The following is a 16966-nucleotide window of genomic DNA, read 5'->3' as shown; positions in this document are numbered from 1 at the left end:
ATCTTTGACATTTTTCCAAAATATATACATTATAAAAATCCAGACTGCACTGAAAGCCTTCCTCCACATCTATCCAATTAAGTCAAACAGAAATGAATGTCATGTATTAATTATATTTCAATTTAAGAACAAAAACTATTTCAACAAAAAGCCATATTGGTGGAAAAACAAGCATCAGCATATACTAAAATGAGGTAGTGAAATAAAGAGACTGAAAATAAAGATCTTTGTGTTCTGTTTAGTGATTTCTTTCATGAGAAAATGAGGAAACTAGACACACTGCCATCAATGTTAACGTGAATGAAAGCCCACACATGACTGTAGATGAAGTCACAGTTTCCATTTACAAACATACAGAAATATGAAGCACATATCAACCCCCAAATTACACATTCATGGTAACACACAGTTTAAATGTGGATTAACAGGGAGGAGGTAGAATCTTTTCATATAAAAACATCTTATTGGTTACATTGCATACTTTTAGAAAAAGGGGTAAGGGTAAGAGAGAGAGAGAGAGAGGGGAAAAAAAAACATGCAATCAATTAACCCTCAACTGAAAACATGGAGGAAAAAAAAAATAGTAATTAACCACTGAATTAACTGCATCCGCAGCGAAATCATTGATGAGACATTACATGCATGGATCTGTAATCAATATTGTGCAATCTGTACTTAAACATATAAACATATAAAAAGTGCCATTAAGGTTAGTTTTGGCAAAAGCTTACATTTGGAAGTATGCTAATTTATTTGTTAAATGTAAAAGTGCTTGATGCTATTTAAGGGTTAAACTTTTAGCATAATTTTAGGTTATAAACTCTGATATTATCTCAATACTAAAGGCATTTGTCCAATTTGCTCATTTAAATTTTCGAGCTTCTCATACTTCGAAAACATTGAAATACCATTCCCATTAGAATATTTTTAGATCGTGGACTTCAAAGACGACACAACATAAACGATGGGTAATCATACTCAACTGCGAGCATACAAATCTTTTTTAATGTGGGAAACTTTATTTTTTGAAGAACTAAAGTATCTTCTAGAAAACACTGAAGATTTGAACGGGCTAGCAAAGAGATTATGAACATATGAGCTTTTTAAAACTTGGAAACTTTTCATTTGCTGTGCCACAAGCTTCCAGTAGAGGGTGTCCTGTTGAAGCTCTGGAAATGCCTACAAATTCCAAACGAAAGCTCTGTCACTCAATCCTAATTGGTTTTTGGCTGCTGTCAAATAGCAAAACTAGAATCAACTGGATTTCAGTTGAGTGAGATAGATATATATATACACACACTACTAAAAATAAAACAAAGAAAAAATGGCTCGGATTTCTCCTTATATCATGTAAGTTAAGATACTAATAGCATTTAAATAATCTAAATCTATTGCTCTTAAATTATTCTGGATAATTTAAGGAAAAGTTCGCCCCAAAGTTAAAAGGATGTCATTATTTCATTACCCTTATGTTATTCCAAAGTCAAATGCTGTAATTGTTTTCCCATGGAACAACTTCAGAATATAGCGCGCAAGCCGTATGGACTACTTTTATGGTGCAATGTTGACCTTTTTGGAGCTTGACAGCTGTGGTCAAAATGAACTGTTGTTGTATGTATAACAGCTATGTACATCTTCAAAATTTGGAGTTCTACTGAAAAAGAATCAGTGTATGGGTTTAAAACAGCACGAGGGTGAGTAAATAATGACAGAATGTTCAAAAACATTTTAATATCCTGGCACGTTTGGCAAACATCTGTGAATTATTTCACAATAATGCAAATACTGACAATAAAAAGCCTATACCTGATGGACCTCCTAGATCTTGGCATCAAATCAAAATTAATGTGAAACCCCATGCATAACCAACAAAAATCACCATTATTACAAACACTCAAAACCATTACACGTTAATAAAATACTCCCAAACATTTTCTAGAACATTTTGAAAGGATACAAACAGACCCTGTAAACAAAATGCTCATCAGAAATCATTCATCATTCAACAGCCTAATAATCATGTATGCTGAAAATTTAAACAAATGGTACATTGAACACATTTCAGTGGCAACTAACAAAAGTTTGAGCGCGCTTATGAATTTACCCAACCTTAATACAAAACCTTTCTAAAATGTTCCCTCTATGTTATGTGTTTTTGTCCTAACCAGATGCGATATGATAAAGCCAGTTAGGAGTATAAAATAAGCCAAATTATAAAAATAGGTATCTTATCCAACAACGAAACCTATAAAGTCTCTCAGTGCTGATATGAGCGGTCAGGATGGATGTTTTTTCCATATGGCTGGATTATGGACTGATGTGGACCCACACCCATCCAATCAAAGTGCCATAGAGCCAGGTATTGAGATAGAGTTTTCTACCGGACTCTGTTAACAGCATGGGTAACGTGAGGCCGCCCAAAATCAGTAGTGAAGGCAATGTCTTTGTGAGACCAAGAGGTGACCTTCGACCTAATCCAGGGAACTGGCACTTTTTCTCCGGGTCTTCAGACTCGTAGAAAGTTTTCAGAAGCCTACAGAGATAGAGAAACACTCTCTGAAAACAATGTTCTGAATATGTCAGATGGTTATTTTGATGAAACCAGATCAGTGACGGGGTTCACACACCTTCTGACCAGAGTTATAATGAACTCAGCTGAAACCAAGTCAAGTGACTTGGTATAAAAACTCTTGCATCAACTCTCAATTTTTATCTGAAAGTAACATGGCAGCGTGCCATTAGAAGACCACTGACCTTGAGGTAAATGTTCATATATTGTGCATGCTATTTTGAACTGTAAAAGTGAAGACAAAAGCAATATATTATTTGAGTCGTAATGTGTTGAAAATACACACACTCTCTTAACCTGTCCTCGCTCATATAGTAATGGAAAGTCTGATTTACTCTTATTTATTTGGATCTTTAGAGTGAGCAAGTGGTTGTCTCTTCAGAAGTTTCTGGGGAGGCACAAAGAATATGTAGGGGGGCAATGCCTCCTCCGAGGCCCCCAAATGACCCAGCCATGCTGGGTTGGTACTAAGATGCACTCCTTGGGGGGCACAACAAATTTGACTCGACCAATGCCGCGACTTGGAGGGGGGACTATCTTGTTAGATCAACAGCAGAATTCCATTCGGTGGTGCAAAAAAAACACTTCACCTTTTACTAGCTTTGATGTAGTTAAATTTTTTATTAGCTTATAGTGTAGCTAATTTTATAGAGACTCACAAAGAGCAATGTCTAGCTAATTAAATATTTAATAGCTAATAAACAGAAAAATGTGTATTCACTATAGAGTTTCCATGACTTATCTGTGACTTTTCTAACCGTGGGAACACTGCAGTGATCACTGATGTCATCAACATACCACAAACAACATGATTAAGTGTTCAGATATGTAGCAGGTGATGATACAGTCTTGGAGTTATTTTAGATACTCACTGGTCCTTGATTTCAAATCGTTCATGTAGCCACCTGCGGAAGAACACTGGCTCTTGAGGAATTTCCCTCATATCCACACGCTGGAAGTAGATGTGCACCCTCGGGCATTCCTTACACAGGAACTCTATCAAACACACAGAGCAGGAATTAGAGAATGGACAAACAGCTCAGACAATCATCACAGAATGAGGACAAACAAACAGATCCAACACAACAAATAGCAACTGTTTATGAAGACAGCATGATAACTACGTCAGAGGAAATGAACAAATCTGGTACAATTATCACGCGATCTTGCAAGACTCGATTGTCGTTTTTTCCGCCATTTAAATGTAAACCAACTCCATACGGAAAATATTTGACTGAACAAAGTATTGTTTTTTTTTTTTTTTTTTTTGGATTTTTCCCCTTTTTCTCCCATTTTGGAATGCCCAATTCCCAATGTGCTCTAAGTCCTCGTGGTGGCGTAGTGATTCGCCTCAGTCCGGGTGGTGGAGGACGAATCCCAGTTGCCTCCGCGTCTGAGACAGTCAACCCACGCATCTTATCATGTGGCTTGTTGAGCTCGTTGCCACGGAGACATAGAGCGTGTGGAGGCTTCACGCCATCCACCGCGGCAACCACGCTCAATTCACCATGCGCCCCACCGAGAACTAACCACATTATAGCGACCACAAGGAGGTTACCCCATGTGACTCTACCCTCCCTAGCAACCGGGCCAATTTGGTTGCTTAGGAGACCTGGCTGGAGTCACTCAGCACACCCTGGCGAACTCCAGGGGTGGTAGCTAGCGTATTTTACCACTGAGCTACCCAGGCCCCGAACAAAGTATTGTTTAAAATTTAAACCAAAATCTCTTAACAGTGTGTTGCCAAAACCTTTCAGGCAAAGCAGCAAAAATAACTCTGAGAAAAGCAACGACCGATTAAACTGGATGATCTTGTTTTAAGACCCTCTACAAAATGACATTTACAGCATCATCAAATTTTAAACTAGCAGCAGTTTTCCTCAGTATAGTTCATGGTCTCCTTGTGCCGACCTCAGAAACCAGACACACTGCACTTTGTACATAGTACCATCACTTGAACGTTAGATGTGAACTTCATTGTTGTGAATTTAGTGTTAAAATATGTAGCTGACATGAAACTTAAATCACCGTCAAGTCGTATCATTATTATACATGCAATATGACATAGGGATACAATAGGCTATATAAACCAATTTCTTTTATAAAAAGATAAAATGTGTTTAAAATTGTATAAAAACATATAGCAGAAATATAGTGCTGTTTGATAGGGATGCACCGATCCTATATCCGGATTGGTATCGGCTCAGATACGGGTATCGGTCCACCAAGCCGATCCAAATCTGATACAGTGTGTTAATCATGGTCGTTATTGTCAAGCTCCAAAAATGGCATGGAAGAACCATAAAAGCACAATTATAGTTGTGCTGTTACTGGACTACAAAACACAAACAGAGACTACAAGAGTGCAAATTGAATGAAATCCCAGATGCAGTTTATTGTGCTACTCCAATCCCAATCAATAATTACCAGAAGAAAAAAAAGTGGTACACAATACGGGACTTCATTATAAAGAAGCCTGAAATACACATGGGACTCTGTATTTTGAAATGTCTGCACTCCCAGTTGTGAGCAAACTGACAGCTGATTCGCTAGGAAAGTGAATCTGATTCAAACTGCTAATGGTAACCTGAGTTCAAACCCTCAGTTCTTTTCAGGTGATTCATGAAAAAGACCCGGTTAAAAAAAAAAAAGTGTCAATTGGTCACAACTCTCTTGCACTGGGTTTGTTGTTGTTGCGTGTGGGGGAGCGAGCTCATAAGAAACAGAATGGGTGAAAAGCGGCTCGAGACACAGTGGTTGTGCACGCTCTAAAGTAGGGGTGTGACGATACACTTAGCTCACGAGACAAGACGATATACGATACTGGGTTCACGAGAATGGTAGTTTATATAGTGTTAAAATCTCGTCTCGGTCAAAAGTTTTGAAACACTCATTCTTTATTATAATTTTCTTTACATTTTAGAATAATAGTAAAGTCATCAAAACTATGGAATAACATAAATGGAACTATGGGAATTACGTTGTGACTAAAGAAAATCCAAAATAAATCAAAACTGTGTTATATTTTAGCATCTTCAAAGTAGTCACCCTTTGCCTAGAATTTGCAGACGTACTCTTGACATTTTCTCAACCAACTTCTTGAGGTATCACCCTGGGATGCTTTTTAAACAGTATTGAAGGAGTTCCCATCTATGTTGGGCACTTAGTGGCTGCTTTTCTTTATTATTTGGTCCAAGTCATCAATTTCAAAAACTTTTTTGTTTTATTAAATTTTAGTTTTGTAATGAAATAAATTAATATGTTGGCACAATTATATTTTTGTCTACAAAACTCATTTCAAACATTTAAGCATACGTCTTCAGATCAAAAGATTTTTAAGATCATGAGAAACATTTCAGTCAAGTGTTTCAAAACTTTTGACCAGTAGTGTATATGACTGGAAAAATAGTCTTTTATTCGACTGAAAAAGTCACAAAATGCAAAAGAATGCAGGTGCATTTTGAAATGTTTTAACTAATCATCTTGTAATGAATGTCACTTCAGTTCTACTTTCTGAGTATGAATTATATGCAGTAAAAGACAGAACAATATGCAAGCACTGTAAAAGGTTTTGCCACAAACTCAACTGACTGGCTTCTCTCTTCAGACCTGGTTGATTTTAGTTGAGAGCTGCGGTGGTTCTGTAGGTGTCTTTGCATAGTGCTTGTGTTAGCCGTGGTGTACGGCACTATTTTCTTACAGTGCTTACATAATGGCATCGAGGTTGTCTTGTTTCTTTTTTTTTTTATTTATCTATTGTCAATGCCTTTTATGTATATGCACTTACATTTATACAATTGTTAACCTTTTTTGCATTCCCAATAAAAAACAAAAAACGAAACAGCCTCGATGACGTATGCGGCCTACAAATGCGACCTCCGGAGGATGCAGCCTTCCAAACATAATTTATAATTAATAATTAATAATAATTTTTATAATAATAATAATTTATAATTTTCTTTATTTATCACACATTATACATTTGCACATATACGGTGAAATTCTTCTTTTTTCACATATCCCAGCTAGGCTGGGGTCAGAGTGCAGGTCAGCCATGATACGGCGCCCCTGGAGCAGATAGGGTTAAGGGCCTTGCTCAAGGGCTCAACAGCGGCATCTTGGCGGTGCTGGGGCTTGAACCCCCGACCTTCTGATCAGTAACCCAGAGCCTTAACCGCTGAGCTACCACTGCCCTATAGGGTCAGAGTGCAGGGTCAGCCATGTTATGGCGCCCCTGGAGCAGATAGGGTCAAGGGCCTTGCTCAAGGGCCCAACAGTGGCATCTTGGCAGTGCTGGGGCTTGAACCCTGACCTTCTGATCAGTAACCCAGAGCCTTAACTGCTGAGCCACCACTGCCCCAGACGAGAGACAGCCTTTGTTCGTGTCTTGTCTGTCACTCTGTCGCCATTTATTGTTTCCACCGGGTACCTAAAATGCTGCCACACAAACAATTTAAAAGTGGCGTGGGCATCTTCTATGCTAATTTCACCCTCACACTCCATCATGCTGATATCGTGAGACAGCTTTTCACCTCGAGAAATATCATGGCACGAGATCTCATCACACCCCTACTCTAAAGATGTATTCGATAACTTGCAAGATGATATCTGACGAAACTGCATATGAACACACACTTACTGTTGCAATCAATTATTTTTGGTCGCATTTGGGACCATTTTAGTCGCAGTCTGGAGCCCTGATAATGCATTAAGAATGTCTCATAATACACCTTCTAATATGTAACTTCACATAAATAATTGTAACCACAATTATAATAGATTCTTCACTATTCACAGTTATGCTTAGAGTAAAATGCATTATAACACAAGCAACATCAAATTTTATCTACAGAAGTTATAATGTATTGTATATATTTGTAATATATACTGTATAAAAGGTGTGCTTCAAGTAAAATGACAAAAGCAATGTATTCTTTTAAACATCCATAAGATATTTTAATTGGTTATAAGACATTCCAAGTGATGCTGGAAATTATATACATTACACATGCACAAGATACAAAACAACACACATTCAATGTAAATTTGTGATATTCCGAAAAATACTTGCAAAGCTACAAGGTTAAAATAGATCAGAAACTCTCTCTCTCTCTCTCTCTCTCTGAGAGAGAAAGAGAGAAACATCTGTATGTTTATCACACATGTAGCCAATCTTCTTGGGTGTGAAAAACCACAAGAATATTTGTATTTTTATACCTGACTCTAAACTTGAATGTTTGTGTATCTTATTTGGAGACTTATAATTTCCACTCAATAAGTTTGACTTGAAATGTGTTGTATGTTACAAGTTTATGTTATGAACATTCATAAAAAAATATTGCTTTTGTAATTATACTTATAGCAGGCAAAGACCACTTATAATATGATCATGCCATAAAGCTTTTTGGCTGTTTACACTATACAGCACTTATACGATGAACTTTATTCACTTCTGCTGTGTTAATATTAGGGATGCTCGATCGATCGATATTCACGTCCTATGACTCGATCAGTGATCGGTAATTTGGCCGACCGCATTAGCCAATCGCTCATGATGCAAAAGACACGCTGCTCCTTTAAGACCTCCGCAGCACTGTCATGGTATCACGGTGTGGAAAAGCTTCATTTTTTTGTTTTGTTTTAATATTAATATAGAGAATATCTTGTTAGCCTATACTTTTTTTAAAAGTCTTATTTAAAAAAAGCTTTTTTAATAAGCCTTTTAAACTTTTTTTTGTCAGCAAAAACTAGGCAGAGGTATTAAAACTAAAAGTGATATTACTGGAAACAATAGAGCAAGTAACCAATAGAGTTGCCACAGCGGACCATACGTGATCCACATATTTGACTTGGCACAGGTTTTACGCCGGATGCTCTTCCTGACGCAACCCCTAGTGGCTGGGGGACTCTCACTCACTCCTACGGGGCAATTTAGAGTCTCCAATTCACTTAACCTGCATGTTTTTGGACTTGTGGGGGAAACCGGAGCACCGGAAGGAAAACCACACAAATACAAAGGCCCAGCTGAGCCGGGACTCAAACTCGGGACCTTCTTGCTGTGAGGCTAACCACTTTACCATGCCACATTACCATGCCTCCCCATATAAAAAAGTATTTTTATTTTAAATCTGCTTACTACTTTTTTTCTGAATGTTTATTTGTATACTGGATGCAACTGTTGAGATATCTGAAAAAATTCAAACACTGTTTACTTCATTTGTATCTTTGTTCTATAGCTTTTAATTTGCTTCTTTGTTCTTTATTTTACTACCCACCGTTTGCCTGAATAATAGACCTTTTTCACACTTCGGGTTTTGGAACGTGGAAGTAAGCGTTTGCAGGGTAAACTTCAACAGCGGTGAATGGGAGATCACAGCAAATCTTAATTTCACTTACCCATTTGCTCCAAGACCAAAAGACAAAATCCACTATTACAGTTGAATGACTTTCCAGAATAATAAAAAAATAGAGAGCGGTGGATTAAGACAGGCAGATGGGAGAAGATGCCAGATTTACTGTCACTCTCTCAGCAGCTGTCATAGAAACCCCCTCACAGCTGTGGTAATTCATTTTTTTTTAATTCCATGGTAATATAACACAAAGCATAATGTTATAAATCAACACGCAATATAAAAAAAAAATTGTGAGATTTACGCTGCTAAATAAGGTGGAAACATGTCATCACAGTCTGTGAAAAAGGTCAATTGATTGAGAAACAAAGCAATGCTGGTATCGTGACAACCCTATTGCATGCACTTTTCTGAAAACATGCAAAGAAAAAAAAAAAGGATGTAGACACAATATCCACACAGCCACCTAAACATTGCTACTGTTTATTCCTGTGGAAAACAGGATGTTTTCTGCATGAAACCACTTGTGGCTTCAGTGTTTTTGGAAACAGCTACCAATGGAAAATAGCGTGTTGTTAAACACTCGCTGTTTACAGGAAGTGACAGGAAATTCACATATCTGTATTCGAGCAGCTCTCAATCAGTGTGCCCTCATTCTTTCCTGTGCCACTTTCAGTTGACTATACGAAGAGAGAAAAGACCAACTGTATACTTGTAAATTCAATGTATGACATGAGTGCACCTGGCATTGTAGGAGCTGAACGTCTTTGGCCATCTGCTGTGAGAGTTCCCTCATATGCTACTGTGATGTCATAGACAGCATCCAAGTGATCCCTCATGGTCTCTATGGCAACATGTGATGCTTTCATTCTTGGCGTTAGAATGTGCTTTAGCACTGCAAGTCCTACAACAGGCCAGAAAAAAAGTCAATTTAGATTCAAATTAAAAAATGCATTAGTTCAAACTTTTTTTTACAGGCTGTCTGGCATATGGGGAAAACTCTCAGAAATTAAAATTAATTATAAGTTCAATAATGATAGAACAAACAAAGGTTTCCCCACACTTTTTTTTACCAACTAATTTAGATGACTTTAAGCTGTTTGTGATTACTTGATCTGTAATTGTAAAAATTTTGATTCAGATTTATTTACTAATGAATAATAATAATAAAAACAGAAAAACTCAGAGGCATTACTATGGCTTCTATGCAAGTTTTACTTTATGGCCCAGGTATACTTTGTTTTACTGCATTCCAGATTGGATAGCGCCCAGTCGACCCCGTTGCCTTTTAAAGTATAATCTTTTGACCACGAGTGAATATGACTGATTTTGTAATACTTAGTACAGTCAACGGCAGGAAAATGCACCGACGATGCACATAGATGAGGACTGTCTGCATCAAGAAAAGGGATAGTTCACTCCAAAATTATAATTCTCTCATCATTTACTCACACTTGTATGACTTTCTTCTGCTGAACACAAACCATTCATATCCCTTCAGAAGACATTAAGAGAGATTAAGCCACTTGAGTTGTATGGATTCCTTTTATGCTGCCTTTGTGTCTTTTTCGGACCTTGAAAGTTGTTGACCCCATTATGTGGACAAAAAAAACCCCCATACATTAAAATATCTTTGTGTTCCACAGAAGAAAGTAAGTCAAATGAGTTTGAGACTGCACAAGTGTGAGTAAATGAGAATTTTCGTTTTGGGTGAACTATAGAGCTGTACAGCTAGTAGTCCAAAAACCCAGAAGATAAATCGCCATGGGTTCCCTCTGGATTTTCCTAATGGGGTTTGTTACGGCCCCTTTTAGACCATATTGGTTTTTCATCTGTGCTTGCATTCTGTGTTGCAGATTGTCAGCCAAATGATTCAAATTTGATTGTCGCGCTATTATATTGAATATTTGTATCTGCCGTTGTTTGGGAGACACGTGTTGGGTTTGTTTGGGTACGAATTTTCTAATTTATTTGCTGCTCCTAATTTGAGATTTTGTAGGAGCTTTTGTTTGAAAATTCTTCGTTTGTTCCATTTCGGGGAGATGACTAAAGCGGTTTGGACTTCATCTTTATCTTAGGTTGAAGTCATTTGTTTTTCGCACTGTTAAAGGTAAGTAATCTTTTGGTTCGAACAGTGTGGGGTTTTGTATGGTAGCAGTAGCTGCCTTTGTTACCGTTTGTGTCCCTGTTAGGCTTAAGTGTCTTGATCCCCTTTTGGGACAAGTTGGGCTCAATGTTAATTGTTTTGTTATATTTGTGTGGTGAATGTGGGTGAAGCAGTTGTCTCAGGAGCACGTCCATGGCACAGTAGGGTCGTCAGCTTGCTGGTTGCTTTTGTTGTGCCAGCAGGATAAATAACCACAAGTAACTGCATGAAGACTAGGGTTGAGGTAGGAGTGGGGACTAAATCACACTAAATATAAATGTCTGAAGAGTTTATACGTTCTCCGTCAGAAACTATGCTTGATATGCTCTAAAGACCAATTATTGAAAATCGCTGAACACTATGAGATTGAAATAGGCGACAAACGATTAAAAGATACAGTTAAGGAGATTCTCAAAGCAAATTTAGATGATAAAGGAGTTCTTCCGGGTGAACAACCTAGTCAAGCAACAGTTGCCTCGTCATTGCCACCTCTGCGCAGTTCGGCTCGCTCTTTAACGTTTGAGCAGCAAACATTTTTATTACAGCTTGAGTTAGAGCGTGTAAAACAACAAAGTGAACAAGGTAACCTTGAGCTTCAGAAATACTGTCTAGATTTGATTCGAGCAGATAAACTTGTTATTGAGTGTTCGTCTACTGACCCTCAGAGTGATCTTCCAGCGTTTGACACTGTCTAAAATTTGCGACTATTACCCAAATTTAACAAAAAAAGATCTCGATACATTCTTTATATTGTTTGAGCGGGTAGCTGTTGCTAAGGGTTGGCCAGACATAGAACGAACATTACATTTGCAATGTGTTCTCACTGGGAGAGCTCAAGAGGCTTACTCGGTGTTATCAGTGGCAGATAGTAAAAACTATGCTACTGTTAAAGCGGCAGTTTTAAAAGCTTACGAGCTGGTACTGGAGGTGTATCGCCAAAAGTTTAGGACTCTGATGAAGGGTGTGAATGAAACTCACGTTGAGTTTGTCCGTGAGCTGTACTGCGTCTGAGGCAGACACACTTGAAAGTTTGTGTGACCTGATACTGCTTGAGCAGTGTAAAAATTCCGTGCCTGCCTGAATCGTTATATATCTAAACGAACAGAAAGTCAACATGGCTGCCGTGGTGTGCTGTGCTGGCTGATGAGTACGTTTTAACACGTAAGAGTCAGAGTCTCGAGAGTCATCAGATTTGCCCTAAGTTTTGTATTTTCTGTTTGTTTCCCTTCCACTGTGGATTCCTCCTACTCTCTACCCTACACTTTTTTTTTATTTTTATTTGCCTCCACAGGGGCCGTGGTTGCTGAGGACTGGAGTCGTGGGATGGACTGAGTGGTAGGATGATGCAGGGTATTGGATATTTAATGTTAGTCAGATCTCTTATAGATCTTTTATGGGGGAGGGTGTTATGGCAGTATTGCTTTTTCTTCTGTGCTTGTATTCTGTGTTGCAGATTGGCAGTGAATGGAGTAGACTGGCTCGTTAATATTAATGGGATACACCTGTGTCAGTGATTGCTGCATGGCATTTAAGCGGCTCTCTCCCAGTCTTCACGCTCTCCTCTTCCCCATTCAGACTAGTGTTCTTTTGGGTTCTTGTTTCTTTTTTAAACTTTTCATGTCGTGTAAATACTATTCTTTAATAAATTACTTTTGAGCATTTAACCCACGTGTGGTCTTTGTCACGGCTTTCGAGCTGGTCATGACAGGTTTTCGAACTTATGAGAAAAGTAGTGAATTTTTAAGCCGTATTGAATTACATACTTACAAAACAATTAAACAAAAATGCATGTCAGCTTCAAAATTCACGTTTTGACTGTGTAATTTATGTTGCATAACAAAACATCCACATTTAGTCAAGTAATATTTACCACAGACCTTCCGGGTTCACCTACAAATTGACGTCATGACTGAACAGCTCTATTGCTTTAATTTCCATAAAATTTCCAGGCCTGGAACACACAATTTTAAAATGTCCTAATACTGACAGGTTTTCCGTGACTTTATTGTCCAGGTTGATTAACTGGCCGATAATTGGCATTTTTTATACTATCAGCCAATAACTGTGCCCAACTGGCCGTTGTCATTTTACCAAGTGTCAGTCCCAAAATCAACAGAGAACCTTGTAAATGGATCTTAAAATAATAACTAATCTTCACATTTTTAAAGTCTGAATTTAAATACTCAAAATACTTGATTTAAAAAAAAAAAATTTTTAAAAAGAATTCAGACTTTAAATTCATTAATTTCATCTTATTATCTATCATTAAAATATTTAGTATTTAAAAATATATACAAACAAATATCAACTTTGATAGTGAACGCAAAGCGCTCCGGTTTCACTTTAAATGATCGTGTAATGGTAAATGTTCCTGGTCCTTTTATATTATAATTTCATCTAAAAAGAAATATCAAAGGTTTTGCTTCATAAGAAATAAGGGCTTGTGGGTTTAATCAGAGCATTAAAATAACGTGTGAAAGTGAAGAAATTAGGACAGAAATATTTGACTATTGCATAATATATAAAAAAATTCTAGTTTAGTTTTATGAAAAAAATAATATAAAATATGAGCTCCAAAAACAAGAGTAAATGTAAAACTGACCAAAACCAAAGTTGACCAAAGAGACATATTTTAAGTATTTAGAATGTTTTGATATTTAAAACATCACGTTCACGTCATTCACAAGTTTTTAAAGCTGTAGAAGGAAATCATATATCCCTATTTTTACTATTTGATTTATATGCTTGAAGTTAAATATGTAAAAATGAATTTTTAAGGTGTATGAAGCACACAAGCACCTTAAAAAAAAAAAGACAATTTATGACAATTAATCCTCATAATCGCAATTATTTGTCAATTAATCAACAGCCAAATTTCATAATCATGACAGCCCTAGCCATTAGTCACCCTGCTCTTTAGATACTGGTATTGGCATAAACCATAAAAAAAAAATCATATGGGTTGACCACTACTAACAATCAACATGAAGTGCTCACCAATCAGACTGCACTGGTAGCAATTACACTGCACACTACTAATATTACACTGGTGAATGAATCAGTGTTTTTGAACGAATCTTTTGAAGTTAAAGAATCGTTCTCGTTTGCTCCCATACATGGGCTCATGAACAACTAAATGCCTGTGATTCAATGACTCGCTCAAAACACATAAGACGCTTAATTGTCGCCACCTACTGCCGTAAAGGCGTAACTTGTGGAATGAATCACTGAACGAATCATAAATAATCATTGTGGTGAGCCAATTCAAAAGACTCTAGGCACTGGGTAGAATCAAAACTTGTGCAGATGTGGACAATATGTTCATGATCAAAATATAATTAGACATCTCATGACCTCACAATACCTTCTTTAGCCGCAAAAGCCTGACTGTCTTCGATCACTTTCTTGAGCTCTGGGTTGTAGCGGGTTCCCTCTGGGAAGATGACAAGATACATCTGCATCCGAAACAAATAGTGGAACACAGAGTCATAAGACTGAAGGGCTTACTCATGTTAGTGAATTATGGGTATCTCGCAGTCGTGGGACAGGACAGCTGTAGGCAGGCATTCTTCAGCTCTTTCATGGGGTGAAAATACAAAACTTGGGAATATCAAATATGGGGACAACGTGGAGTCCCATTGCTAATGATGAAAGAGAAAGAGCTTGGCTCCATGAGAGAAACATTGTATGATTTAATGAGACAGCTGGATAGCTCCAGTAGAGTCATGGGAAAAAGTATTTAAGCCAAAAAAATAAAATGAAATAAAGAGAAGCAGAGGAAGCTTTTTAATGTCTGGAAAAAAGGTCACATATTTACCCAAAAAGTCAATATGATTTTAAAAGTGACAAAATAAGTTCATACTCACTGGTGTGCCCAGTTTGGCCTGAGATAAAAGTTTCTTCTTCATGGCTCTCTCATCAAATTTGGCACTTCTCTTCACATACACTCCACCATGCTGTGAATGACATTTATAGTCCTGCGAGTGCTCATTTTAATCACATAATTACACAATGTGTCCAGTTCTCATGAATTAGATCCCGATTCCACCCGTTATTAAGATGCGTTTTTGGTGATCCGATAACAAGTGTAAACAGGGCGTAAACGCTTTGAAATCTGATCACTGAAACCACATACGGAGGTAGTCAAAAATGCATGTGACCACATCGTATTTGAGGTGTGAATGCTAATCCATTCTGATTACGTCCCGTACAGCAGTGAAGCGCCACCCCTCACCTGTCAATCAACCGCTGCACTAAAACAAGACTTTAACCTTTGCCGGTTACATGTGGCTTTAAAAGGAAGTAACCATGCAATCAAAAAATGTGAAATAGTGAATACATACACGATGACGAGAACATCACGTATCTTCTTCAGTGTGTATTACTGTAGTGTAGCATCTTGGAGAAACAGTTTTCCCGCTTTCATTGTCTTTTATGTTGTTTTTTTTTTGCCGTTTATTATCATACAGTAACACACTGACATAGTGATTGATGTACATCGTCATAAAATCCAAGACCCTTCGAAAATCCGAACACAAATGGCCACAGGAGACGCATTTGAGATGCATGGTAATACTAGGTGGCAAGAGCAATACGTCTCAGCTGACCACTAGTGATCGGATCACCGAAAACGCATCTCAATACCAGGTGGAAACAGCGCCTTAGAGGTGTAGACTACCTGTGAGAAATACCATCCGTACAGTGGAAGCCACTTCAGCCCATCCTTCAGGACGTACCTTACATGTCCAAGTGCATTTTGACGGATGGCTAACATGTCAGCAATGATCCAATCAGCTTCAATTGAGAACACAACACTTACAAATGGTAGAATAATTGTATCAGGTGGCAATAACATGGTAGACCTCAATGATTAGCCTATTTATCATATTATTTGTATGGTATTTTAAAGAATACCATGCTACTACCATGCAGAATTGTGCACCATGCAGAATTGAATTGAAATTGACTTTAAATTTCAATGTAATTTCTTACATTTAATTTGAAAATTCAGTTTAATTAAATTTTCAATGAAGTACCAAACATGATGCAGAATTGCAATTTAAAATTGTATTTAACAAAGTAAAATTCAAATGGAATGAAATTCATACAACTGCTGGAAAGGTAGTTTTTAATAATCCGTTTCTTTTATCAGTATGAATAACCCTTAAACGTTATTATACAAACAACATATACCATATGTGGTATTTCCAGGAACATTAGATGAGTTTATTAATGCATTTGTATTTAAAGAAATGTTTCAGGTTCAATACAAGTTCATTTGAAGTATAATGTTGATTTTCACAAAATATGACATATGAAAATATGTCCCTCAACCCCTTATACTCTGGTGCATTTTTGGGATGCCGCCCGCAATTTTTCACCCCAAATTTAAAAGCTCATCATTCACACATATTGTGGAGTAATTGCAAAAATTGGTCTCATTTTTCAGAGAACCCCCAAATAATAAAAAGACTCCAATTATTCATAAATAATTTAGTATGTTTATAATCTTATGATAAAAAAATAAAATAATTTAAATCTTAAATATGTAAACGAAATTCTTGCTCCGTTTACTCTACCTCACTTTTAAAAGTCTCATTTTATTCCACTAGATGGCAGAAAGCACTAGAAAAAATATTTAAATCCCATCACAATATACAGATCTGAAATGTAGGTGGCACTCTAACGTATTTTAGCCCTCACAGATGTGCTTGTCCATAGACATTCATTCTAAATGTCAGTTCAAGCACCACCCTCGTTGTTTCATTGAATATCTCGGCCTCTGAGTGGACTAGAAGCTCAATCTAGGTGTCATTAGAAAGCGGAGATCCTTCCCTTTGCTATAACACATTTTATCATCAATTGTTGAAAATATATTTTTCTGATGATATGTTTTGCATG

General features: G+C 37.2%; 1 protein-coding gene across 1 annotated transcript in view; it reads right to left on the bottom strand.

The window, feature by feature from the left end:
- Positions 1–226: 226 nt before the first annotated feature.
- Positions 227–16966, bottom strand: part of LOC127412315 (1-acyl-sn-glycerol-3-phosphate acyltransferase epsilon-like) — a 32959-nt gene continuing 16219 nt past the window's right edge. The window contains exons 3-8 of the mRNA XM_051648563.1: positions 15744–15859; positions 14932–15021; positions 14430–14520; positions 9662–9823; positions 3442–3565; positions 227–2533 (exon numbers count right to left, since the gene is read on the bottom strand). Coding sequence (XP_051504523.1) covers positions 2308–2533; positions 3442–3565; positions 9662–9823; positions 14430–14520; positions 14932–15021; positions 15744–15859 — 809 coding nt within the window. The 3' untranslated portion in view covers positions 227–2307. The remainder of the gene's footprint in view (positions 2534–3441; positions 3566–9661; positions 9824–14429; positions 14521–14931; positions 15022–15743; positions 15860–16966) is intronic.

This window comes from Myxocyprinus asiaticus, chromosome 21 (genome assembly GCF_019703515.2).
Source record: "Myxocyprinus asiaticus isolate MX2 ecotype Aquarium Trade chromosome 21, UBuf_Myxa_2, whole genome shotgun sequence".
In the NCBI taxonomy this organism is placed as follows: domain Eukaryota; kingdom Metazoa; phylum Chordata; class Actinopteri; order Cypriniformes; family Catostomidae; genus Myxocyprinus; species Myxocyprinus asiaticus.
Note: the sequence above shows the minus strand (reverse complement) of the source record. Positions and strands in the feature narration are given on the sequence as shown.